The sequence below is a fragment of the Scyliorhinus torazame genome, chromosome 3, assembly GCF_047496885.1.
Source record: "Scyliorhinus torazame isolate Kashiwa2021f chromosome 3, sScyTor2.1, whole genome shotgun sequence".
Taxonomy (NCBI): Eukaryota; Metazoa; Chordata; class Chondrichthyes; order Carcharhiniformes; family Scyliorhinidae; genus Scyliorhinus; species Scyliorhinus torazame.
In genome coordinates, this window is record NC_092709.1 from 285,880,266 (window position 1) to 285,907,144 (window position 26,879).

General features: G+C 43.6%; 1 protein-coding gene across 1 annotated transcript in view; it reads left to right on the forward strand.

Annotated features, from left to right (window-relative positions):
• nars1 (asparaginyl-tRNA synthetase 1) overlaps positions 1-25,140 on the forward strand; it is a 42,595-nt gene extending 17,455 nt beyond the window's left edge. The window contains exons 5-15 of the mRNA XM_072497357.1: positions 3,636-3,725; positions 5,003-5,081; positions 5,614-5,684; positions 5,944-6,030; positions 14,072-14,293; positions 14,866-15,065; positions 16,772-16,907; positions 17,160-17,273; positions 19,306-19,437; positions 22,014-22,145; positions 24,734-25,140. Of these exons, the coding sequence (XP_072353458.1) occupies positions 3,636-3,725; positions 5,003-5,081; positions 5,614-5,684; positions 5,944-6,030; positions 14,072-14,293; positions 14,866-15,065; positions 16,772-16,907; positions 17,160-17,273; positions 19,306-19,437; positions 22,014-22,145; positions 24,734-24,865 (1,395 nt within the window). The 3' untranslated portion in view covers positions 24,866-25,140. The remainder of the gene's footprint in view (positions 1-3,635; positions 3,726-5,002; positions 5,082-5,613; positions 5,685-5,943; positions 6,031-14,071; positions 14,294-14,865; positions 15,066-16,771; positions 16,908-17,159; positions 17,274-19,305; positions 19,438-22,013; positions 22,146-24,733) is intronic.
• Positions 25,141-26,879: the final 1,739 nt, after the last annotated feature.

The following is a 26,879-nucleotide window of genomic DNA, read 5'->3' on the forward strand; positions in this document are numbered from 1 at the left end:
AGAGCAGTACCCTGGGCCTCTGGATTACGAGTCTAGTCTAGTGACAATCCACTGTGCCACCGTCTTGGTTGAAGATGTAATTTGTGGCCAGCATAGCTTGTTCAGACCTTAACCTTTAAAAAAAATAACTAGCATTTATACAAAGCTTTTCATCACTGCGTAACATCCAAAAGTGTTTCATGGCAAGCCAAATAGGCTCCGTGAAGTGGAGTAATGACCAATTTACACACAGCAATGCTCTACGTACGACTCTGATATTCCATTTTTAGCGACAAAGAAAACCTCTGCTGCTCTTCAGACGATGCCACTGGATTTTTTGTTTTTAAATGTATTTTATTACAAACATGTGTCAAAACAGGTTACAGCAAATAAACACCCCGAGAGACATAATACTCAACAATCAACTATACAGTCTGTACAGATGGTCCCATTTTCAACCCCCGACCCGCGACGAACACGGTCACAAACAACCCCCACCTTTTCTCAAACTCCCCCAGCAGAGCCCCTTAACTCATACTTTATCTTCTCTAATCGCAGGAAGTCGTACAGGTCACCCAACCAAGCCGCTACCCTCGGTGGCGATGCCACCACTCCAGTAAAATTCACCGCCGTGTAATAAGAGAGGCAAAGGCCACGACATTGGCCTTTTCTTCTCCATGAGCTCCGGCTTCTTTGAAATCCCAAATATCGCACCAAAGGGTCCGGGTCCACCTCCTCCTCCACTATCCTGGCTAAGACCGCGAACACTCCCGAATTCTTCCCAATTTTTCGCAACCCCCAACATGTGCGTGTGATTCGCTGGCCCCGCCCACATCTTTCACTCATCTGCTATCCCCTTAAAGAACCCACTCATTCTCGCCCAAGTCATATGCACCCTGTGTACCACCTTAAACTGTATCAGGCTCATCCTTGCACAAGAGGAGGTCCCGTTTACCCTACGCAGTGCCTCACTCCATACTCCCCAATTGATGATCTCTCCCAACTCCGCTTCCCATTTCTCCTTGATCTTCACCACCCGCTCGCCTCCCCCAGCCATTTATATATATCCCTAATACTTCCCTCCCCTTCCACATCCGGAAGCAGCAGTCACTCCAGCAGGGTGTATCCTGGGAACCTAGTGAACCCCCTCCAGACCTTTCGCACAAAGTCCCTGACGTGCAGATACCTGAACTCACCCCCCCTCGGCAGCTCTACCCTCTCCCTTAGCTCCTCCAGACTGGCGAACCCTTCCTCCAAATACCAGATCCCTCACCTTGACCAGCCTCGCCTCCCTCCACCTCCTGTATACACTATCCATCCCCCCTGGCTCAAACCCATGATTCTCGCACCGCGGCGTTAGCACCGACATTCCTTCCACCCTAAAATGCCTCCTGAACTGATTCCATATCTTCACTGGATTGCATCACTGGGCTCCCCGAATAACTACTCAGAGCCATTGGCAACGCTGTCATCACCATAGCCCTCAAACTAGACCCCTAACAAGATTCCTCCTCCATCCTAACCCACTGTACCCCTTCTCCTTCCCACCATCGCCACACTTTGACAACATTCGCCGCCCGATAATAATGAAGCAAGTTCGGCAACACCCCCCCCCCCCCCTTCTGCCTCTGGAGCAGGGTCCTGATGCCACTGGCTCTTTGATGTCCACCTGGGAAGGCAGATTTTAACTTTAACACCCCACCCCAACAAGTTCCAACAGTGCAGCACTCACTCAGTTGAGCACTGGAGTGTCAATCTAGATATTGGCCTTGAGCATCTGGACCAGCAGTTGATCCCATGATTTTCTGATTGGTGCGCGGTCTACCACTGAGCCAAGTTCAATGCCAATATTTTAAATTTAGAATGTTGTTGAATAGTAAAATATTTGATCAGTGCTTGTGTTAATTTAAATCCAACTTGTACTGATAGAATGAAAGTTTTTGTTTTTATTAGGAGCTGTGTGGGTTTTAAATAAGTGAATTTGGACAATTTGAACTGATTTCTTCGGTATATGTCCACACTGCAAAACCTTCATAAATAAGTAACAATTGGCAATCTTTCGTCCACTGGGATGAATGATATCGGAAAACTGTTAATTGTCTTTTTTTCTGAGGTCAGGCTTCCCTGTACTTCAGATGACTGTACAAAAAAAATGCTTTTTTGTGTTCCAAAATGTGTTCTGCCATCACTTAATAAAATCTCTGAATAATTTGACCCTTGCAGTTTTTCTTCTACCACTGAAGTTTGAATTAGTTTCAACATTTATATTGTATTTGGGATTGGAGTGAAGAAAAACTGGGAAAATGCAGGTCCCAGAAATGAAGTATAATGCTAAGAGTTCAGTTGTCTAGTTTTAGCAAATCACCTTTCTGCTGTGCGTCACGCTGAACAATTATGTTCTAACCTTTTGCTTTGTGAAGACCCATGGAATAATATGTTTGCTCTCGACCTGTGTTTTAAGATAAATAATTCTACCACTAAAAAATGAGTAGCCGATTATTTACTTGAACCTGTGAAGGTAATACTTCACATGAACAATAAGTAGACTTCAACAAACAATTGTTTAAAGAAAAATGGCAAAGCGATTCAGGGGTACAGATGGGCAACTCATCAAGAGCAGCATTGCAGGTTCACTAAGCAATTAAAAATGCTTTGGGTGGATTGGATTTGTTTATTGTCATGTGTACCACGGTACAGTGAAAAGTATTGTTCTGCTTACAGCCCAGACAGATCATTCCGTTCTTGAAAAAACATAGGGCAAACATAAATACATAATGTAAATACATAGACACCGAGTGTAGCATACAGAGGTATAGTACTACTCAGTGGAGCAGATGTGTGAAGCGATCAGATCAGTCCATATGAGGGTTGTTTAGGAGTCTGTTAATAGCGGGGAAGAAGCTGTTTTTGAATCTGTTAGTGCGTGTTCTCAGACTTTAGTACCTCCTGCCCGATGGAAGAAGTTGGAAGAGTGATTAAGTAGGGTTGGAGGGGTCTTTGATTATGCTGCCGCTTTCCCTGGCCAGACATCAGTCACGTGCTATGCACAGTCATGGTCTCAATACTATAAAAGGGGCATAGATACAGTAAAGAGTGCATAAAAAGATGCATATGGATGACACCAGAACTGATCATCCCTATCGGGAAAGATTGAAAAAGTTGGGACCCTTTTTCTTAAGCAAAGAGAGGACTTTGGGGAAACCAAGTGGAGGTCTTAAAAATTATGAATTGTTTGGACAGGGTAGTACTGGCGAGAATGTTTCCACTTGTGGGAGAATTGAAGATGGCGGTCATAAATAGTTACTAATAAATCAAATGGGGAAATTTCTTCATTCAGTGACTGACATGCGAAATTCGCACCAGATAAGTGAAACTTTCAAAAGGAAACTCAACCAGTAATGACAGAATAGGGAATAGAAAACTATGCAAGGCTGAGAGGAAGAAGATGGAATGGGAGGTGATGTATGAAATACAAGCATTAGGAGAGACGGGTTAGGCTAAATGGGCAATTTCTGTGCTGTATGCTATTTCATTTGTAGAGCTGTAGCAGTTGGGTTGGGTGTGTTTAGATATTTATAGAATTATTGTGAGGAGGGGCAGAACTGTATACATTTTATAGTAAATGATCATATTTTAAAATCTCTTATTTTTAATAGCTGGAAGATGGATTGCGACGGGAGAAGAATCTGGAAGAGGCCAAAAAGATAGTTATTAAACTGGATGTTAGTCTTGGTGAACCACATCAGGTAATCGACAATACAAATTAAAAATTGACAATACGTATGCTATAAAGTGCAGTAAGGTAATGATGCATACAGCAATTTTATCTGGGCAATACACTTGGGTAATTTTTATCATAGAATTTACAGTGCAGAAGGAGGCCATTCGGCCCATCGAGTCTGCACCGGCTCTTGGAAAGAGCACCCTACCCAAAGTCAGCACCTCCACCTCATCCCCATAACCCAATAATCCCACCCAACACTGGGCAATTTTGGACACTAAGGGCAATTTATCATGGCCAATCCACCTAACCTGCACATCTTTGGACTGTGGGAGGAAACCGGAGCACCCGGAGAAAACCCACGCGCACACGGGGAGGATGTGCAGACTCCGCACAGACAGTGACCCAAGCCGGAATCGAACCTGGGACCCTGGAGCTGTGAAGCAACTGTGCTATCCACAATGCTACCGTGCTGCTGCTATCCACAATGCTACCGTGCTGCCCCTATTTTATAATAGCCCATGTGAAATCATGTTGATATATCATTGGGCAACCTGTGTTATTTGAGGTACAATGGGGTGGGGGTTCCCTATATCATTGGGTAATTTGTTTTATTTTGTGGAAGATTGGGGTGGGGGATTCCCTTCCACCCCCTCAATTTGAATTGCAGAAAGTAAGTAATAAATAAATTGTCCTCCAAAGCTTTTTATGTCATAGGAAAATCAGCGTTTATAATTAAAGAATTTAAACTCTATTCAGTCAAACAATTTAGGAACTGGTCTAGTACTTGGGTAAACCAATGCAAAACATCAAACTATCTCTGGACTGACGCAGATCTGTTGGACATAACCAATTGAAATAGCAAAATAATTAATTTCTCATTTTTTGTCTTAAAGGCATTTTTTGTCTTAAAGGCATTTTTAGAAAATTACTTCAGGGTGGTATTTGGAACATTAGGCAGGTATGTTTTATGGATATTGAGTACTGTGAAGAATACCTTGGAGGGTGTGTCCCATGGGTGTGAGTTGCACCGTGCCAAATGAGAAACGCCCTCTGTGGTTGTGACAATGGAACTGGATCAAAGTTCATTAAAACACTTAGTCAGGATAGAAGGTGCAAGTGCTTGAGGTAAAAGGGAGCAAGGATGGGCAGTAGTTAGGAACATAGGAGCAGGCCATTCGTCCCCGAGCTGCTGTAAATAATGTTGTAAGTCCAAATAACTTTTATTGAGGTTTTGAGTAAAAACTGAATTTGTTTTTTTCATTGATTTGCTCAATTTATTTTTCATTACCATGTTCATAGATAAAAATCCGCAGCACAGAAGCACATAGAACACAACGAGTGAAGATCTTTGGCTGGATCCACAGGTTACGTAGACAAGGTTTGTGTTCCACCTTTTGGAATAATTTACATACTAGTCTAGGAAAACGTTTAGCAGGTTAATAGTTGTTGCTTTTACTAGCACACTTCGTACACTGGTTCCAAAATCTGTCCTGAATGAAAAGATTTGGATGTCTTCAGCCAAGCCACAACTGATTTTTTTGACTTTTTAATCTGGGAAGTTTGTAGTTGGGCTCCACTTTGGCGTTAAAACTTCCTTAATTGAACTGTAGGATTGAAAACTTGGTATCATTGATATCATGTACACAATGGTTGAAGTTTTCTGGGATGTTTGCGGAGCTCCCAAACCTCAGATCGAAAAAAGCAGCATTTGACTTTAACCACTTTTCTAACTTAATTTAAGCTGTGCTCCTCTCAGCTAACAGTTGGGAGATTGTCTCTCTCTCTCTCTCTCTCTCTCTCTCTCTCTCTCTTTCCCCCCCCCACCCCTCAATATAGTTTTTTTTCAACTACACAGGACAATAAGCAAAATACCTTTCCATTAAAATATGAATATATGTTTATCTTACCAGGAAAGAACTTAATGTTTGTTGTTCTGCGTGATGGCACAGGATTTCTGCAATGCGTCTTCAATGATGAGCTGGTAATAAGACTTATTTTCAGTTATTTTAGTATGATTTATCAAAAGTTCAATCATTGTTCTTTAAGTGTGGGAATCACACATCAGAGGTGATGGTCTAGATTTGATTTTTGTTGTGTTAAAGTTGAAATGAATTGTAGATCCACTTAAAATCTTAAGCAATTCCCACCTCTTTCTCTGCTCACATTCAAGTTCTTGGAACAATTTTAAAGTCCTGTTTGAATATATATACCCATACCTAATATCTTCTCTTTCTCTTCAGTGTCAGTGCTACGATGGACTAGTACTATCGACCGAGAGCTCCATTGCAGTTTATGGAACTTTGCAAGTTGTGCCAGAAGGCAAGATGGTAAAGACGTTTTCAATAAATAGGAGTGTAAGAATCTGGGAATGTTAAAAGGCAAATTAGTCTACCTTGCTCAACTGTACCCCAAAGTACATTTGTTTCTTGTGGTACAAGGACTGCTTTATTTTAAGTGATTTAAATTCCACCTGCTAACACAGTGGGATTTGAATACTTGTTTCCAGAGCATTTGGGTCTCCCAACAGAGTGAGGCAATGACATAGTGGGATTGTCACTGGACTAGTAATTCAGTTATCCAGAATAATGCTCAGTGGCCAAGGTTTGAATCTCACCACTGCAGGAAATTTGAATTCAATTAAAAAAATCTGGAATTAAGAGTCTAATGATGACCATTGTCAATTGTTGTTTAAAAACCCTTTAGAGAAGGAAATCTACCATCTTTGCTTGGTCTGTGACTCCGGGTCTACAGCAATGTGGTTGATTCTGAAATGGCGTTGCAAGCCACTCCAGTCAAGCGCAATTAGCGATTGTCAATAAATGATGGCGCAGTCAGCGATGCCCACATCCCATGAATGAATTTTTTAAAATGAGTGTGGGCCTCTGTTACCACCAGGCTACCATTTCCCCTCAAATGAAAGAAACTTTCCAAGTCACATGATTAAGTTAAATGTGGATCCTTTAAAAATGGGTGCAGGTAGTATTTGAAATGAAAATAAGGAAATGGCAGACTTGTTTGCTAATTGGGCAGACTGCTGCAAAGTGATAGCAGAAGAGGACAATGTACCCGATATTCAAGGGTAACTTACTAACGTTAATGGAAGCAAAAACACCTGGAAAAATAAGGCAGTAAAGACTGAAAAATTCCCTTGCACTGAGAGTTACCACCAAGGATTTTAAATAAATCATAGTATCATAGAATTTACAGTGCAGAAGGAGGCCATTCGGCCCATCAAGTCTGCACTGGCCCTTGGAAAGAGCACCCTACCCAAGCCCACACCTCCACCCCATCCCTGTAACTCCGCCCAATCTTTTTGGATGCTAAGGGCAATTTATCACGGCCAATCCATCTAACCTGCACATCTTTGGACTGTGGGAGGAAACTGGAGCACCCGGAGGAAACCCAAGCAGACACGGGGAGAACGTGCAGACGCCACACAGACAGTGACCCAAGCCAGGAATCGAACCTGGGACCCTGGAGCTGTGAAGCAATTGCGCTAACCCCTGTGCTACCGTGCTACAGTGAATAAATTGAAAATACTTCACCATAATTAGCAAAGCTCTTTTGATTCAGGAATTGTCCCTTTTAGACTGGAAAATTGAAAATGTAACTTCATTATTTAAGAAAGGTGTAAGAGTAGCTAGGAAACTTTAGAATTTTAGACCTGGCCTAACATTTGTTACTGGAATCTGTCATGAAGCACCAAGTGACTGAGTTGATTTTTTTTTTTTTTTTAATAAATATTTTATTGAAAATTTTTGGTCAACCAACACAGTACATTGTGCATCCTTTACACAATATTATAACAACACAGATAACAATGACCTATTTTATATAAACAAAAAACAAAAAATGAATAAATATTAAATAACAAAAATGAAAACTAGCCCTAATTGGCAACTGCCTTGTCACAAGCTACACCCCCCCCCGCCCACCCCCCCCACCCCCCCCACCCAAATCCTGAGCTGCTGCTGCTGCCTTCTTTTTTCCCCCCATCTATCTATCCGCAAGATATTCAACGAACGGTTGCCACCGCCTGGTGAACCCTTGAGCCGACCCCCTCAGGACGAAATTAATCCGCTCTAGCTTTATAAACCCTGCCATGTCATTTATCCAGGTCTCCACCCCCGGGGGCTTGGCTTCTTTCCACATTAACAATATCCTGTGCCGGGCTACTAGGGACGCAAAGGCCAAAACATCGGCCTCTCTCGCCTCCTGCACTCCCGGCTCTTGTGCAACCCCAAATATAGCCAACCCCCAGCTTGGTTCGACCCGGACTCCTACTACTTTTGAAAGCGCCTTTGTCACCCCCATCCAAAACCCCTGTAGTGCCGGGCATGACCAAAACATATGGGTATGATTCGCTGGGCTTCTCGAGCACCTCGCACACCTATCCTCCACCCCAAAAAATTTACTGAGCCGTGTTCCAGTCATATGTGCCCTGTGTAATACCTTAAACTGAATCAGGCTTAGCCTGGCACACGAGGACGACGAGTTTACCCTGCTTAGGGCATCGGCCCACAGCCCCTCCTCGATCTCCTCCCCTAGCTCTTCTTCCCATTTCCCTTTTAGTTCATCCACCATAGTCTCCCCTTCGTCCCTCATTTCCCTATATATATCTGACACCTTACCATCCCCCACCCATGTCTTTGAGATCACTCTGTCCTGCACCTCTTGTGTCGGGAGCTGCGGAAATTCCCTCACCTGTTGCCTCGCAAAAGCCCTCAATTGCATATACCTGAATGCATTCCCTTGGGGCAACCCATATTTCTCGGTCAGCACTCCCAGACTCGCGAACTTCCCATCCACAAATAGATCTTTCAATTACGTTATTCCTGCTCTTTGCCACATTCCATATCCCCCGTCCATTCCCCCCGGGGCAAACCTATGGTTGTTTCTTATCGGGGACCCCCCCAATGCTCCAGTCTTTCCCCTATGTCGTCTCCACTGTCCCCAAATCTTCAGTGTAGCTACCACCACCGGGCTTGTGGTGTAGTTCCTCGGTGAGAACGGCAATGGGGCTGTCACCATAGCCTGCAGGCTAGTCCCCCTACAGGACGCCCTCTCTAATCCCTTCCACGCCGCTCCCTCCTCCTCTCCCATCCACTTACTCACCATTGAAATATTAGCGGCCCAATAGTACTCACTTAGGCTCGGTAGTGCCAGCCCCCCCCTATCCCTACTACGCTGTAAGAATCCCTTCCTCACTCTCGGAGTCTTCCCGGCCCAAACAAAACCCATGATACTCTTTTCTATCCTTTTAAAAAAAGCCTTCGTAATCACCACCGGGAGGCACTGAAACACAAAGAGGAATCTCGGGAGGACCACCATCTTAACCGCCTGCACCCTCCCTGCCATTGACAGGGCTACCATATCCCATCTCTTGAAATCTTCCTCCATCTGTTCCACCAACCGCGTTAAATTTAGCCTGTGCAATGTGCCCCAATTCTTAGCTATCTGGATCCCCAGGTAACGAAAGTCTCTTGTTACCTTCCTCAACGGTAGGTCCTCTATTTCTCTACTCTGCTCCCCTGGATGCACCACAAACAGCTCACTCTTCCCCATGTTCAATTTATACCCTGAAAAATCCCCAAACTCCCCAAGTATCCGCATTATTTCTGGCATCCCCTCCGCCGGATCCGCCACATATAGTAGCAAATCATCCGCATACAAAGATACCCGGTGTTCTTCTCCTCCCCTAAGTACTCCCCTCCATCTCTTGGAACCCCTCAGCGCTATCGCCAGGGGCTCAATCGCCAGTGCAAACAGTAATGGGGACAGAGGACATCCCTGCCTTGTCCCTCTATGGAGCCGAAAATATGCCGATCCCCGTCCATTCGTGACCACACTCGCCACTGGGGCCCTATACAATAGCTGCACCCATCTAACATACCCCTCTCCAAAACCAAATCTCCTCAACACCTCCCACAAATAATCCCATTCCACTCTATCAAATGCTTTCTCGGCATCCATCACCACTACTATCTCCGTTTCACCCTCTGGTGGGGCCATCATCATTACCCCTAACAGCCTCCATATATTCGTGTTCAGCTGTCTCCCCTTCACAAACCCAGTTTGGTCCTCGTGAACCACCCCCGGGACACATTCCTCTATTCTCATTGCCATTACCTTGGCCAGGACCTTGGCATCCACATTTAGGAGGGAAATTGGTCTGTAGGACCCGCATCGTAGCGGGTCCTTTTCCTTCTTTAAGAGAAGCGATATCGTTGCTTCAGACATAGTCGGGGGCAGTTGTCCCCTTTCCTTTGCCTCGTTAAAGGTCCTCGTCAGTACCGGGGCGAGCAAGTCCAAATATTTTCTATAGAATTCAACTGGGAATCCGTCCGGTCCCGGGGCCTTTCCCGCCTGCATACTCCTAATTCCTTTCACCACTTCTTCTACCTCGATCTGTGCTCCCAGTCCCACCCTTTCCTGCTCTTTCACCTTGGGAATTTCCAGCCGATCCAAAAGGTCCATCATTCTCTCCCTCCCATCCGGGGGTTGAGCTTCATATAATTTTTTATAAAATGTCTTGAACACTTCATTCACTCTCTCCGCTCCCCGCTCCATCTCTCCTTCCTCGTCCCTCACTCCCCCTATTTCCCTCGCTGCTCCCCTTTTCCTCAATTGGTGTGCCAGCAATCTGCTCGCCTTCTCCCCATATTCATACTGTACACCCTGCGCCTTCCTCCATTGTGCCTCTGCAGTGCCTGTAGTCAGCAAGTCAAATTCCACATGCAGCCTTTGCCTTTCCCTGTACAATCCCTCCTCCGGTGCTTCCGCATATTGTCTGTGCACCCTCAAAAGTTCTTGCAGCAACCGCTCCCGTTCCTTACTCTCCTGCTTCCCTTTATGTGCCCTTATTGATATCAGCTCCCCCCTAACCACCGCCTTCAACGCCTCCCAGACCACTCCCACCTGGACCTCCCCATTGTCATTGAGTTCCAAGTACTTTTCAATACATCCCCTCACCCTTAGACACACCCCCTCATCCGCCATTAGTCCCATGTCCATTCTCCAGGGTGGGCGCCCTCCTGTTTCCTCCCCTATCTCCAAGTCCACCCAGTGTGGGGCATGATCCGAAATGGCTGTAGCCGTATATTCCGTTCCCCTCACCTTCGGGATCAATGCCCTACCCAGCACAAAAAAGTCTATGCGCGAATAGACTTTATGGACATAGGAGAAAAACGAGAATTCCTTACTCCTAGGTCTACTGAATCTCCACGGGTCCACACCTCCCATCTGCTCCATAAAATCTTTAAGCACCTTGGCTGCTGCCGGCCTCCTACCAGTCCTGGACTTCGACCTATCCAGCCCTGGTTCCAACACCGTGTTAAAGTCTCCCCCCATTATCAGCTTTCCCCTCTCTAGGTCCGGAATGCGTCCTAGCATTCGCCTCATAAAATTGGCATCATCCCAGTTCGGGGCATACACGTTTACCAAAACCACCATCTCTCCCTGTAGTTTGCCACTCACCATCACGTATCTGCCCCCGTTATCCGCCACTATAGTCTTTGCCTCGAACATTACCTGCTTCCCCACTAATATAGCCACCCCCCTGTTTTTCGCATCCAGCCCCGAATGGAACACCTGCCCCACCCATCCTTTGCGCAGCCTAACCTGGTCTATCAGTTTCAGGTGCGTTTCCTGTAACATAACCACATCTGCTTTAAGTTTCTTAAGGTGTGCGAGTACCCGTGCCCTCTTTATCGGCCCGTTGAGCCCTCTCACGTTCCACGTGATCAGCCGAGTTGGGGGGCTTCCCACCCCCACCCCCTTGCCGATTAGCCATCATCTTTTTCCAGCTTCTCACCCAGTTCCCACGCAGCTGTATCTCCCCCAGGCGGTGCCCCCCCGCCCATCCTCTCCCGTACCCGCTCCCCCCTTTCCCCAGCAGCAGCAACCCAGTAATTCCCCCCTCCCACCCCCCCCCCCCCCCCCGCTAGACCCCCCGCTAGCGTAATTACTCCCCCCATGTTGCTCCCAGAAGTCAGCAAACTCTGGCTGACCTCGGCTTCCCCCCGTGACCACGGCTCGCACCGTGCGACGCCCCCTCCTTCCTGCTTCTCTTTTCCCGCCATAATTATCATAGCGCGGGAGCCAAGCCCGCGCTTCTCCCTTGGCCCCGCCCCCCATGGCCAACGCCCCATCTCCTCTCCCTCCCCACCTCCCCCCATCACCACCTGTGGGAGAGAGAAAAGTTACCATACCGCAGGATTAGAACATAAAACCCCTCTTCGCCCCCCACATTCGCCCCACCACTTTGTCCAAACGTTCTTTTTAATAATCCACTCATTCCAGTTTTTCTTCTACAATAAAAGTCCACGCTTCATCCGCCGTCTCAAAGTAGTGGTGCCTCCCTTGATATGTGACCCACAGTCTTGCCGGTTGCAGCATTCCAAATTTTATCTTCCTTTTATGAAGCACCGCCTTGGCCCGATTAAAGCTCGCCCTCCTTCTCGCCACCTCCGCACTCCAGTCTTGATAAACGCGGATCACCGCGTTCTCCCATTTACTGCACCGAGTTTTCTTCGCCCATCTAAGGACCATTTTTCTATCCGTAAAACGGAGGAATCTCACCACTATGGCTCTGGGAGTTTCTCCTGCTCTCAGTCCTTGCGCCATAACTCGGTACGCTCCCTCCACCTCCAACGGACCCGTCGGGGCCTCCGCTCCCATTAACGAGTGCAGCATCGTGCTCACATATGCCCCGACGTCCGCCCCCTCCACACCTTCAGGAAGACCAAGAATCCTCAGGTTGTTCCTCCTTGCGTTGTTTTCCAGTGCCTCCAACCTCTCCACACATCGTTTCTGATGTGCCTCCTGTATCTCCGTCTTCACCACCAGGCCCTGTATATCGTCCTCATTCTCGGCTGCCTTCGCCTTCACGACCCGAAGCTCCTGCTCCTGGGTCTTTTGTTCCTCCTTTAGCCCTTCGATCGCCTGTAGTATCGGGGCCAGCAGCTCTTTCTTCATTTCCTTTTTTATCTCCTCCACGCAGCATTTCAAGAACTCTTGTTGTTCAGGGCCCCATATGAAACTGCCACCTTCCGACGCCATCTTGGTTTTTGCTTGCCTTCCTTGCCGCTGTTCCAAAGGATCCGCTGCAATCCGGCCACTTTCCTCTCCTTTTTCCATCCGTGGCCAGGGGGAATTCCCTTCTGGTTTACCGCACGGTGTTTTTAGCCGTTAAAATTGCCGTTGGGGCTCCTATCAAGAGCCCAAAAGTCCGTTCCACCGGGAGCTGCCGAAACATGCGACTTAGCTGGTCATCGCCGCACCCGGAAGTCGACTGAGTTGATTTTGGATAGCAAACCTGAATTTGTAAAAGATAAGTCATGCCTAATGAACCTAATTATATTTTTTCAGGAAGTAACTGAAGTAGTAAATGGGCATGACTATGGATATAGCTTATATGGATTTCCAAGATACACTCAGTAAGGTTCACTTAAGAGTCTATTACCTTGAGAGACTATAAACTCAAAATTGAAGGTAAATTATTGGCCTGGTGAGGAGCGTAGTTTGCGATGGAGAGCAAGGATGAGGGGTATATGCTCAAATTGAAAGAAAATGGACCAGTGTTATCCCACCAGGCTCTGTGTGGGATCCCCAACTATTCTCAATATTTATTAGACTTGGATTATGCGATAATGAGTCATGTGTTCAAGTGTGCTGCTGATGCAAAGATTGGTCGCATAGTGAGTAGTGTTGACAGAGGTATTAATTTGCAAATAAACTTCAATCATATAGATTAAGTGAATGGGGCAAAGCTGTGGCAGATTAATTTTGACACAGACAACTAATGTGAGCTCATTCATTTTGGGCCAAAGAACGATACATTGAAATCATTTCTTCTATAAATGGTGAAAAGCAAGGAAAGGTGGATGCCCAAAGAGATTATGGGGTCTGAGTACACTGATCACTTTTTTAAAAAGTTAGATACGAAAGGAAAATCCAAAAGACGATGCACATAAAAAAATACGTATTGACAAATTTGTCATCGATCTTATTGCTTGGTTGCCTATCTTGCTAATACTCACTTTCTGGGCTTTCGGGTAAAGAATTATGAAATATCAATGGTAAGTCAAACTTGTGGAAATGTCCCCAGCTTCAGAATGTGCCACAATAAGGATGGAGAAAGAAATGTTGCCATTTAGTATTTGTTTTTATAGTCTTTGCTTGTAACTTGTTCCATCCAGTGTTTGCAACTTTTTTTGGGTTGCCTTAATATGTAAATACTCCCATGTTATTTCATCAAACTCTGCAAACGTGGAGCCAATATCTTGGCAATGTAATGGAAATTGTTGGATGGTCAGTATTTATTACTTTTACCCATTTGATGTGCTTGATTTCACTTGTCTTTTCCAGGCTCCTGGAGGGCATGAATTGATTTGTGATTACTGGGAACTGGTTGGTTTGGCTCCTGCAGGGGGTGCAGATAACTTGCTTAATGAAGAATCTGATGTGGACGTGCAGCTCAACAACCGTCATATGATGCTCAGAGGAGAGAACTTGTCCAAAATCTTCAAAGTGCGCTCTGCTTTGGTGCAGTGCTTTAGGGACCACTACTTTGACAATGGCTATTTTGAAGTATGTTTTTTTTCTTCAAACTTCTCCCATGCTTCATTTGTAGTAGTTTGAAGGGTGTAAGATTGAATGTAATCATTATTGAATTAAGACGTTGAAATATCGTCACTCCTTTGGTGGCACTTTTATGGGGTTCAAAACTGTACTGTGAAGAAACTCTATGGAAAGTGACTGTTGAAAGCAGATCTTGGTGTGATTTATTCCTTAAGTACAATATTTTAGAGCAAGATGTGAGGCTTTTGTTTGTTGTGCTAATACAATCATTAAGCAGAAAGGATTATCGTCTATCACAAATTATTTAATTCTTGAGTGTTAATTTGAGAAAGCAGATTGGCTTGAAAATGAATATATTGGCCTAAGGTTGTCTTTTAGTATCATTTTCTTTCCCTCCTTTCCGCTGGATCCTGCCCCCTTAATTTTATTATTAGCAGCTACCTATCTCAATTATCAGTTGATAAGAAGCAACTGTCTTGGATCTGTTACGTTTTTCTACAAATGATTTAGTTTGTGGATTTGCACTGTGGGTAATTGCGTATGAAAGATTCACATCCCATCATACTTCATATTTATTGCAGGTCACACCACCTACCCTGGTTCAGACACAGGTTGAGGGAGGTTCTACACTATTTAAATTGAACTATTTTGGTGAAGAGGCCTTCCTGACACAATCTTCTCAACTGTATTTGGAGACTTGCATCCCTTCACTTGGAGATGTTTTCTGTATTGCTCAGTCCTACCGTGCTGAACAGTCCCGGACACGCAGACACCTTGCAGAGTTAGTACTGTTTCTTCTCTATGTACATTAGCAAACTAACAGGGGCAAAAAATTAATTCTAAGCTAAGAGACTGGGGAAGTAAAACCCAGTAGGGTGATGCAAAGTTGGAGCCAGAAACTGAAACTAGTTGAGTTTCTGGCTGGTGTGTTTCATGAGTGAATGGTAACAACAGCATAAATGCTTCTGCCACTGTTTTGCATGCTTAGAAATATTGCCTAAATGTGAAAATTCTTTCACCACAAATCAACATGATCTATGTAACAATTTGCCCTGTAAGAGTATGACGTTGAATCCTTTATGATTAGATATAGTAAGTCACTAGCGATGTAATTCATTTTTCAAGTCTATTGCATTAAATAGTTTTTAGTCCAACTGAGTACTCTTACACAAGGAGCCAGATTGGCTTTAACAGAATTTGAAGTGCCTGTAGTGGTAAGTGGGTCACATGGATTAGTTGCCTAAATAGCTTTTAAATCATGTAAAGTTAACATCCATGGAAAAATAAGAATGTAATAAGAATCATATGATTGACATCCAACAATAATAATTTTTTTAAAAACACATTCATTGATTTTATTCCAGGTAATGTCATTGAACACATTACCGTGCGTTTTGAAGATGCAACATTATAATTGGAGATTTCCTCATTGCAGAGCTTGATTAATGTCTGAGTCTTTTGGGGAAAGTGTCTGCAGTCTGAAAACATGTTAAATCTCACCTGCTTGTTCAGTTCTGCTAAATCTAAAGTGCGCACTATTTTGTGATGTCTCATTATGGCCTTGGGCCAAACATAGACACAAGTCATATAACAGCCGTCGAGTGTGGCACGAAGGTGCGCTAGGAAAACCAAAAGTAATGGTGATTGAAGGATAAGCTCCCCAATGGAGACCAGTCATCTCAGCCTTAAGATATTGCTGCAGGTCATCCTCAGGGCTAGGTGTCATATGAGAGTACCTTTAAGAAATGGGTGTTTATTACGGCAATGATGTCAGAAAGTGGGTGGAGCTGGGCTGTCTGTCAGCTTTTTACTTTCATTTTTGAGCAGGCTGCAGGGTGTGTTTTAGTTTTGTTTTCAGTGTTGGAGCTGAAGCCAGACCAAGCAGGTGTACTGCTGTTCTCTCTGCCATCAAAAGACTATCTCTGGATCATTTGGTGAATTCAGAATTATAAATATTCTCAGTAGTGAAGTTAAGCCTGATGTCTTTCTATTTTGAAGGTTTTTTTAAAGTCTTATGGATGTTAAAAGGACAGCTTAATCATTATTTAGTGTTGTATTCTTTGGGGGTTGTATTTGAATTGATGGTTGCTAAGATGTTCACTGTATGTTTCAAAAAAGGTTAGCTTGAGTTCATAGAATAAACATTGTTTTGCTTTAAAAATTACTTTTCCATTTCTGCTCTACCACACTTGTAGAGTGGGCTGTGTGCTCCCCATACCACAATCTAGTAAATGTTGTGGGTCAGGTGAACTCCATGATACACTTTGGGGTTCTCTAAAACCTGGCCCATAACATAGGGAACAAAAGTTCAACTACCTCTGAGCTTTAGTATCTCAGGCAAAGATCCTTTCCCAGATCAGCTCATTGTAGCCATAACATTGCCCAGCTAACCAAACATATATTCACTGGATAAACATTTTAGCAGCTGGGAGAAGTAGAAATGTAGGAGAATTGAATTAAAATGGTATTTTTTGTGAAAATTGCTAGATACACTCATGTTGAGGGTGAATGTCCATTCATTACTTTCGATGAACTTCTCAACCGTTTGGAATACCTTGTCTGTGATGTAGCTGAACGTATCTTGAAGTCACCTTATGGGGATCTTGTGCGTGAATTGAACCCTGTAAGTAAACATTTGCTATATTTTATGTTGCAAGTACCCTATTTAACTGTATTACAGGGAGTTTTATACTGACATCTGTACAAAAGTAGCAAGCTTTCAAAAAAAAGTGCACATTAACTTAATTTTTCAAAATTGACTGATTTATGTTTAAAGCTTAATGTGTTTCTAGTAACTGAAATGAGATTCAGTTCATCTTGAAAATTCTGTTCTTTTACCCCCTTTGATTCATGTTATTTTTAAAAATCAAATTAGGACTTTCAGCCGCCTCAACGCCCTTTCAAAAGAATGGATTATACAGATGCCATCAAATGGCTGAAAGAACATGATATTAAGAAAGATGACGGCACTTTCTACGAATTTGGAGAAGTAATTTTTTCCCTAAAGTTGGACCGTTTTTCTATTGTCAGCGGGCGAATGTTGCACGGGGTTGAGATGTTTTGCATTGAAACAATGTTACATATGTTTTGGAGTCCTTATCCAAGAAGTTGCTGACATTTTGGGCCCTTGTGTTGTGGATTTGGTAGCTTCTTCTTGAAACTTCATTATTTTTCGTTCGGTTTTACGTAGTCATAGAATTCTTACAACACAGAAGGAGGCCGTTCAGCCTATCGCGTCTACACCAACCCTCTGAAAGTGCACCCTGCCTAGGCCCACTCTCCCACTCTGTCCTGTAACCCTATAACCCCACCTAACCATTGGACACTAAGGGACAATTTAGAATGGCCAATCCACGTACCTGCACATTTTAATGGAGCATCTAATATAGAAAATGTGTGTTTAAAACTTGGCTTTACTAAATGGCTTGCAAATATGGTTACCTGCTGATGAGAGATTTTTCATCTAGGTGTTGAATTCACTACATTCCTTTATACGGCTGGTGTAAACATTTATTTTGTTAAGTTACAAATCTGAGTATTCAATTATCAGATTATAATCAACCATAGATGGAACAGAGAGGAATTTAGGATGTGGAATATTGGTGTCTTTTGAGGCCATTAACCTTTAGACTCCAGAAGTAATTTTTATTTTACAAATTTATTCCATGTGGAAAGTGGCATTGTAAGGATCCTCCTATTCTTGCTATGTATTCCATTTATTTTCTTTTACTTTGGCTTTTATAATTTTTGCACCTGGACAATTAATAGCACCGACACCTTTAAGATGGACTTCATCTTTAATTTTTTAAAAAGGAATCCAGCCAGATGTGCTGACATCAGTGATGACAGATTTGACTGTCGGCCAATAAGCCACTTACTTTGCCAGGCTTTTAGCTAATAGTCTATGCTAGTTGGTGTTGACCGTTCCGGGATGTTCTGCCAAAGACAGGAAGGCTGCATCTGGAGCTTTTAGTTTCAGTTTTAACTCGGAGCTGAAGGAAGTTCTTTGGAGTTTTCTCTCTCCCTAAAATGGGTAGAACTCTCTCAAATCCAGTCTGAATCCCCAGACTGTGCAAATGCTTCAGGGGGGTCACTTTTATTAACCTGGGCCTTCACTCAGAAGATCCGCCTCAGGCCTGTGTAATTCTTCCAACTCAACCAGAATGTCCCCTAGCTTGACTGAGGAAAAACAGTTCACCTCACGAGATTTTAAAGATGGTTCTTTACACAACTGGCCCTGCCTGCAGCTGGGGCTCGCTCCAGATAAACGAAACAGCCAGCTTTTCCTCTCTATTCAGCCTGTAAGTGTTTTATTTTGAACAAGAAGCTGGCGGGTCAAAACCCTGATCTCTCTCTCTTACCTGATGGACCCTGTCTAAAGGTTCACGGTAATGACTTTTCTCTCTCTACAGCCTAACTGAACTGCAAGGGGGTTCAGTCTGGCACCAGCTGCAGGCAGGGCCAGTTGTGTAAAGAACCATCTTTAAAATCTCGTGAGGTGAACTGTTTTTCCTCAGTCAAGCTAGGGGACATTCTGGTTGAGTTGGAAGAATTACACAGGCCTGAGGTGGATCTTCTGAGTGAAGGCCCAGGTTAATAAAAGTGACCCCCCCCCCCGCCCGAAGTAATCCCACAGTCTGGGGATTCGGACTAATTGTTTCAGCCAGAAGATCCTCGTTAGCCATCCAACCGGAGTTTTTCAATCACTCTGCGTCCTGGAAGGACAGTCAGCTTAAAAAACAACTTCTACATCCGAAGGAATCTTCCATCTCAGATTAACCCGCTTTTGTACCTCAGTTGAGTAGTTCACACTGATCCTGCTGATTCAAAAGCCCATTTTTGTTTTCCTGAAGTTTAGGTGGCTTCCAATGTTTAAGTTTTCCTACCCCCACAAGAGTTCTTCATGCTGCATAGAATACATTTCTGACCATTATGTGTACCTCTGCAAATATCTAAGTTGTTTCAGTAGAATCATATTCATACTTTGGATGAACTGGGTACCTTTTGGCTATCTGTCACAGGATATCCCAGAAGCTCCAGAGAGACTGATGACTGATGCAATCAATGAGCCTATACTTCTGTGTCGTTTTCCTGCTGAAATCAAATCCTTCTACATGCAGCGCTGCTCAGAGGATCGCCGGCTGACTGAATCGGTAAGAGCACTTTAGATTTTGCGTTGATATGAAGTGACCATGGATCTGTATTTGAAGCCAGATTCTAAAACCAGAAGCCAAATCCTAAAATTGCTTGGTTACGTGTATATCTAAAGGAGGAATTCTATTTGAGATGTTACCATTGCCGTCAAGCAATAATAAAATATTAAATAGTGAATTAAGCTTTGGGGAAATAGCTCAAAAGTGCTTCACAAAAGTGTATGAAAGTCCAAAAGTAAGCCGAAGAAGCAGAATTTGGGAGGGGTGACCAGAGACTTGGTCAGAGAGGTGGGCTTTAAGGAAGACCGAGACGCTGAGAAGTTTGGGCCAGGAGTTCCAGACCGTGGGGCCTGGGTGGTTGTGTAGACACCTAAATTGGCCAACTCCCGATTTAAAATGGCGAATGACAAAGGCTGATGGGAAAGTCAGCCAACAAGACAGAAACCGGCAGATGCAGGTTTGCTGCATATTAAAACTCTGCAAGAGGCCAGACAACATCGATACCAACGACCATCACCATAACAATGTAGCAGCCATCTGCATACTGATGAGCAATTCCCCGGGAACAATAAGTAACATTTGGGACGCACAAAGCAAAGCCTGACTCCCCGGCGCCAGCAGAAGCCAACACAAGGGAGGTGAATGAGCACCTCGAGACCGCCCATCGATCAGGGAACCGCTCCAGTATTGGAGAAATCGAACCAAGCGATTGGGTCAAAGTCCAATCACTGGGACCAGGTACAGGGTCCGCCCCGAAAGGCGGGAAGCCCCTGGGGACTATAAGAGTTAAGCCCCAAGTTCAAATCGCTCCCTTCACCTCTTCGTCCTGTCCGGGTCACCCAGCAACACGAACCAACATTGACCGTGACCGGTGCAGTGACCACCGAACGAAGTAAGTCTTAATTCAACGCTCGCTACGAGATAGGCGCTCCTAGCTACCAATCCGTACCAACTTTGAATCCCGCAGACTCAGAACCCGAACGAAAGGCCATTTGTTTCCCTGACCTGGTGGGCCAGTTCAAAGTTAAGTATAGGCCTGTTAGTTGTAGAAGTAGCTTAGACGTAGAAATTTGTGCATGAGTAGCGATTACTGTGTATAATAAATGTGCTTTGATTTGAATCTTACTAATCGGTGTATTGAGTTATTGATCATTACTCGGACATGAACCTCCTGGCGGTATCATAAAGATACCTGGCGACTCGAGAGCAAAGGTAGTAAAACAGAGCAATTGCACCTACGGAACGTTGGCAACAGTTGAAAGCACAGATACCAACGTTGAGACAAAGGGGAAATGGAGTGCACGGCGGGCCGAAGTAAGAGGTTGGCAAATAAGGAAGGGTTGGAAGGCTGAAGGAGATTTCAGTGATGCGCAAAGCAAGGTCATGGAGAGATTTCAGAGCAAGCATGAAAATCTCCAATTTTAGGGCATTGGGGAATGAGGAAATGATGGCAATGCATGGCTGGTTCTGATGGGTGAAATGAGAGTTGGTGTGGAATAGGACACAGGTGGCTAAGTTTTGAATGAACCAATTTCTAGAACGTGGATAATTATCCTCAAAAGAACACACATCAGGGGAGGAGAGGAAGGGAAAATTGACAAAATGAATCACTGAGCACCCGGAGGAAACCCACGCATTCACAGGGAGAATGTGCAGACTCCGCATAGACAGTGACCCAAGCGGGAATCGAACCTGGGACCCTGGCGCTACTAAGCAACAATGTTAACTACTGTGCTACCGTGCCGCCCATACTCCTGCCATGGACTCTCCTGAGCACCTTTCTCCAGCAGATTCCAGTGTGAGATCCTGGCCAGTAGGCAGATTGCCTATTTGTGACTCTGGCTGTCTTTTTCTTGCAGCAAAACAATTCATTGTCACAGTCCTCTTGCCTTGATTGCTAGCAGTTAGAAAATGGAAGGTGCTCTCCTTTGTGAATTGATGCCAAAAACACGCACATACAGGGTGCTTGGTATCAAATGTAAATACATGACGCATGACCTCTCACTGTTGTCTCTTATGGCCAGGTGACTGCACACAGCCATTCTCGTTTAAATGTCGGCAGTAGCCATTGGATGCTTTACCACGATCGGGACCACCGCGGGAAGGCCACGACTGATCGTTCTTCCCGACATCCGCCCGGGTCGCGACCCGCACTTTGAAAAATCCTGATCTCTAACATGCATTGTAAAAATTTGCCACAGCTCCTTTGACAGCACCTTCCAAACTTGTTACCTCTACACCTAGAAAGAAAGGGCAGCAGATATCAGGGAGCACCACCATCTGCAAGTTCCCCTCCAAGTCTCACCGTCCTGACTTGGAACTATATGGCCATTTCCTTCACTGTCACTGGATCGAAATCCTGGAACTCCCTTTGTAACAGCACTGGATGTAACTACAGCACATTGACTGCAACAGTTGATGAATGGAGCTCACCATTGTGTTCTCAAAGGAAATTGGGAAAGGACAATAAATTGTCTGCAACATCCACATTCCTTGAACAAAAAAAAAAAAAATGTATTTTTTTTCAGGTTTAAATTGCTGTACTAATACAAAATATTTTTCTTTTAATTTGTGAGGTTGATGTGCTAATGCCAAATGTTGGTGAGATTGTAGGAGGGTCGATGCGTATCTGGGACAGCGAGGAGCTGTTGGATGGTTACAAGCGTGAAGGCATTGATCCTACTCCATATTACTGGTACACTGACCAGGTAAGTTTATTTATTAGACTATTTATCAAAAGAGGTTCACAGCCATACCTCTTCACAGGAAGGTTTTAGGGCTTGTCCTTTGCGTTTCTTATTTTGGTTGCATATATAGCCCTTCTGTGAGCATATGCAGGCATCCACTTTCTGCATGTACAGGTATGTGCAAGCGGTACTTGTGTAATCTCCCAATGTCTATGTTGATCGAAGCGGAGCCTGAGAACCCTTTGGCCTATTTAGGTTACTAATATACCATAAGTATATTTGTCGATTTCAGCCATCATAGGATGTACAAAAGTGCATTCTTCTGCACTGACCGCCCACCCCAAACCAAAACTTGCTACCTTACCAAAATGGGATTAAAATCATTGCTTGGTGTAACTGCATAATTGTTCGTTACTAGCTTCAATAAATTCTTGCAATGATATTCTAATTCTAAATTTATTCCTGTGGATTTATCTGATTCTCTATTTTAGTTTCTATATTTTTCTGATACTTGTAACATTGGATTTTCGCCGTAAAAGTTAATTTGATTCCCTAATTTCAAGGTTTTGTTTTTGCCAAATACATTTTCTTGTCAATTTTCTCTTCCTCTCCCCTGATGTGTGTTCTTTTGAGGAACCAGTGATACCTTATAAAGATCTTCATTATTCATGGGGTATTTAATGCAATGGCTGGGTTCTTGTGCCCGCCAGCTGGTGAGCCAGCAAGTGCCTACATCATCGCCTCCTTTGAGGAACGCTTGCTGCATGAAGTGCCAATCAGGCACTTCAATCAGACCCACACCCTTTCCCACCTGCCCGGAAATGCGCATGCGAACATAAAAACATGACAGGATATCCTTTGCATTCATTGCCCACTTAAGGGCCTCAATTGGCAACAGATGAAAAGGCCAGCCATGAGCCTTGCCGCTTCAGACTTGATCAAGACAGGCATGAAGGCAGTGCAGTCCCCATCTGGCACCCTTCTGCCCAATTAAATGGGGCAGTGAGTTCACTCAAAGTCCTGGCTAATGTGCCACCAACAAAAATAAATTAAACATTTGTTTCATTGCTGTTTATTGTTATAAAGGAAAATTTAGCAGCCAATTTGCATGCACAGGATACCACAATCTTTCAACGGAATTCATTTAAGGACTTTAAGATATTGTGATACGGTAGTACACGAGAATAAGCTTTTCTTTTGCACCGTGACCATTGCAGTTGAGAGGACACTGCAACCCACTCGTGTCCTGTCAGCAATCAGCAGTGAGTCCAGTGCACTTCTAGAATGGTGACTGGAACTTTATTAGTCAGCTGTAGTGTCCACTGGTAACTTTATTTGCAATACAACATTAAGAGAATTCAGACTAGCCCTTTAGCAAGCTAGTCAGATTGATTGTCTTTAGAGAATACAGTGGTTGAGTTTTAAAATACAAATCATGGTAATTCTTCAAATCATAATACACAGTATAAAATGACTGAGTGATTTAAACAAAAGAAAAATGCGATTTAGCAAAAGCAAGCAAAAAGAATAGGTTTCAGAAAGAGATAGATTGATTCCGGAATTAATTTTTCCATCCCAGCAAGTGATTCTTCAGGTCTTAAGGTCTCACCTTCTTTACACCTCTGATTGGATTTAACTAATTTATAATTCACTTAATTCGGCCAAACTGTCTGTCCATCAATTTAAGAGATATATGTATTTAAGTATATTAGTGCCAATTTCTCATTCCGTCGCCTGCCAATTTTCCAACTTATCCACACCTGCATCCAGGCATTATTGGAGAACCACAGTTTTCGCTAAGAAATTATCAGCCCTAGACTGTCTGTTACTATAGAGACAGAACTACCAGTACTGTACAACAATGGGGCCTTTTAGCTAGTTGACGTCACTGTCCTTGTAACCTCAAGCAATTTGTAAAATGTGAGAAATTGAGAGTAACTTGTAACTACAATCTCAAGCAACTTGTAACATGTGAGAAATTGAGAATATTATCTGGATTAACCCTTAGCGGATTCCCAGCTGCAGTTGCGCTGAAATAATGCCTAATATGATTATAGTTAATTATTCTTAATGAGTTCTCATTTAAACCTCTTATATCTGACTAGAATAGTCGGTTTCTATCAGAGATCCAATTAGATTTTTTTTTTGCTCATGATAAATGAGGTGTAAATATTCTCCAGGTATCCGGGAGAACTCTGCTGTTCTTTGAAAAGTAACCATGGGACCTTTTACATCTCTTTGACTCGATGGTTGGTTCTCACTTTAATGTCTCATTTGAAAGATGAAAGCTCTGATAATTCACCACTGCAATAAAAATATCAGCCGAGATTAATGGTTTAAGCCTCCTAGTGAGGCTTGAACTCATGACTGCCAGATTTAGGAAGATCAAACTGATCTTATGTTCATTAAAATATATTAGTTATTATGTTGATGAAATGTAGACTAAAAAGGGGTTGAGTACTGTTCTTCGGTGTATGCATTTCAAAATTCTTTCTAGTAGAGCCTTGTGGCTACTTGAATTAATATCTCATTGAGCAGATACCTGTTTAGCTAACTTTGATTTTTGCATTCCCATCTACATTCTTTACATGTATTCTTATTTCTCCTAGCGTAAATATGGCACTTGTCCTCATGGTGGTTACGGTCTGGGTCTGGAACGATTCTTAACATGGCTTCTGAACAGACACCATATTCGTGATGTATGTTTGTATCCGCGCTTCGTTCAACGTTGTAAACCATAACATTTGCTTGGTGCGACACTGGAATAAAATAAAATTAATGTCCTTTACTGTTTCCATAAAAAGTAAAACTGCGAAATGTTCAGCTGATCCTTCAGCATCTGAAAGCATGGGCTATTATTTCAGGTAGATAATCTTAGCTGTACCCTGATTTTGGTCATCTGTATTTTAAGAATTGCTCAAATTCTGGAAAGTGAGTCTTATGCAATTATGATTTTTCAGAACGCTTGTGTCATAATTTACAAATTTACAACAACAATAAATCATTCTGAAAATTATTCTGTTCATTAGGTTTTTTTGGGGGGAATTCTGTCCTAGTGCAAAGTATGCTGTGGCAGATAACGGATTATTTCCCGGGATGCTGCTTTTTAATTCAGTCTCCTAAACACTATTTGTTTACAGAGTTCTAAAATTTGTCCCCATTTCAACAAATATAGATTTGTGTTTCCTCAACGTAATTGAGAGAACATTGTCCAGCCACTGTGATAAACTGGCTGCTAACCATCAAACGGTTAGACACCTCATAATTTTACACACCTCGGGTACGTCACCTATTTTGCCTCTGTTCTAAGGAAACCAACTCTAGCCTATCCAATCATTCTTCATAACTTCAGTGTTCAAGCTCTGGCAACATTCTTGTAAATCTCCTCTCTGCTCTCCAGAGCAATTATGTCCTTCCTATAATATGACCAGAACTGTACTCAAAATTCCAGCTGTGTCCTAACCAGCTTTTTATACATTTCCAGCATTACATCCCTGCTTTTGTATTCAATACCTCACCCAATAAAGGAAAGCATTCCATATGCTTTCTTGAGCACCTTGTCCACCTGTCCTGCCACTTCAGGACCTGTGGACATGTACTCCGAGGTCTCTCTCTTCCTCAACCCTTCTCAATATCTTCCCATGTATCGCATATTCCTTTGTTTTGTTGCCCTCCTGAAATACATTAGCTTTCACTTGTTCAGATTGAATACCATTTATCACTTTTCTGCTCACTCAACCAAACCATTGATATTCTGGAGTTGAGTGCTATCCTCTTCACTGCCAACTGCATGGCCAATTTTAATGCCACCTGCAAATTTCTTAATCATGCCACCCACAATTAAGCCTGAACTAATCGAACAACATTTTTACCCAGAGGGTGGTGACAGTCTGGAATGCACTGCCTCGGAGGGTGGTAGAGGCGTGTTGCCTCAGTACTTTAAAAAGTACCTGGATGAGCACTTGGCATGTCTTAACATTCAAGGCTATGGGTCAAATGCTGGCAAATGGGATTAGGTAGGCAGGTCAGGTGTCTTTCATGAGTCAGTGCAGACTCGATGGGCCAAAGGGCATCTACTGCAGTGTATTTTTCTGTGACAACAAATAGCAAGGACCCCATTTCACAAAAAGATCCATCGACCATTACCATTTCTTTCCTGTCACTGAGCCAATTTTGGACCCAACCTGCCACCTTCCCGTGTTGTCCTGTGAGATCTCACCAGTTTGCCAAGTGGGACTTCATCCAATGTCTTCCTGAAATCCATTTGGACAATGTCCCAATGCAGTATCCTCGTCAATCCTCCATGTCGCTTTCTCAAAGAATTCTATTAATAAAACCATGCTGACTATCCTTGAACAACCCATGCCTTTTCTAAGTGACAATTTATTCTGTCTCCAAATTGTTTTGAATAATTTGTCCACCACTGAAATCGGACTATCCGGCCTATAGTTTTCTGGCCCATCCCTCGCATCCTTTTTAAATAATGGCACAATGAGTTCCGGTGTTGGGGACGTGCTGGCAGTCGCATGAAATATGGCTTTCCCGGTAAAGACTCCAACCTAGGTACTTTAGATACGGAAATAGGTCACTAAGCAAATAAACCCCCTCACCCTGAAATACAAAGCACGTGAAAAAATGCCCTTCAGCAAGCAAAAGGGCCGATAGGACAACAAAAACTGAGCAATCACAGGCACGAGGAATGAATCAGAGCAGGACATGGGTCGAGTGGATTCACTGACATAACCGCCAGCTTCT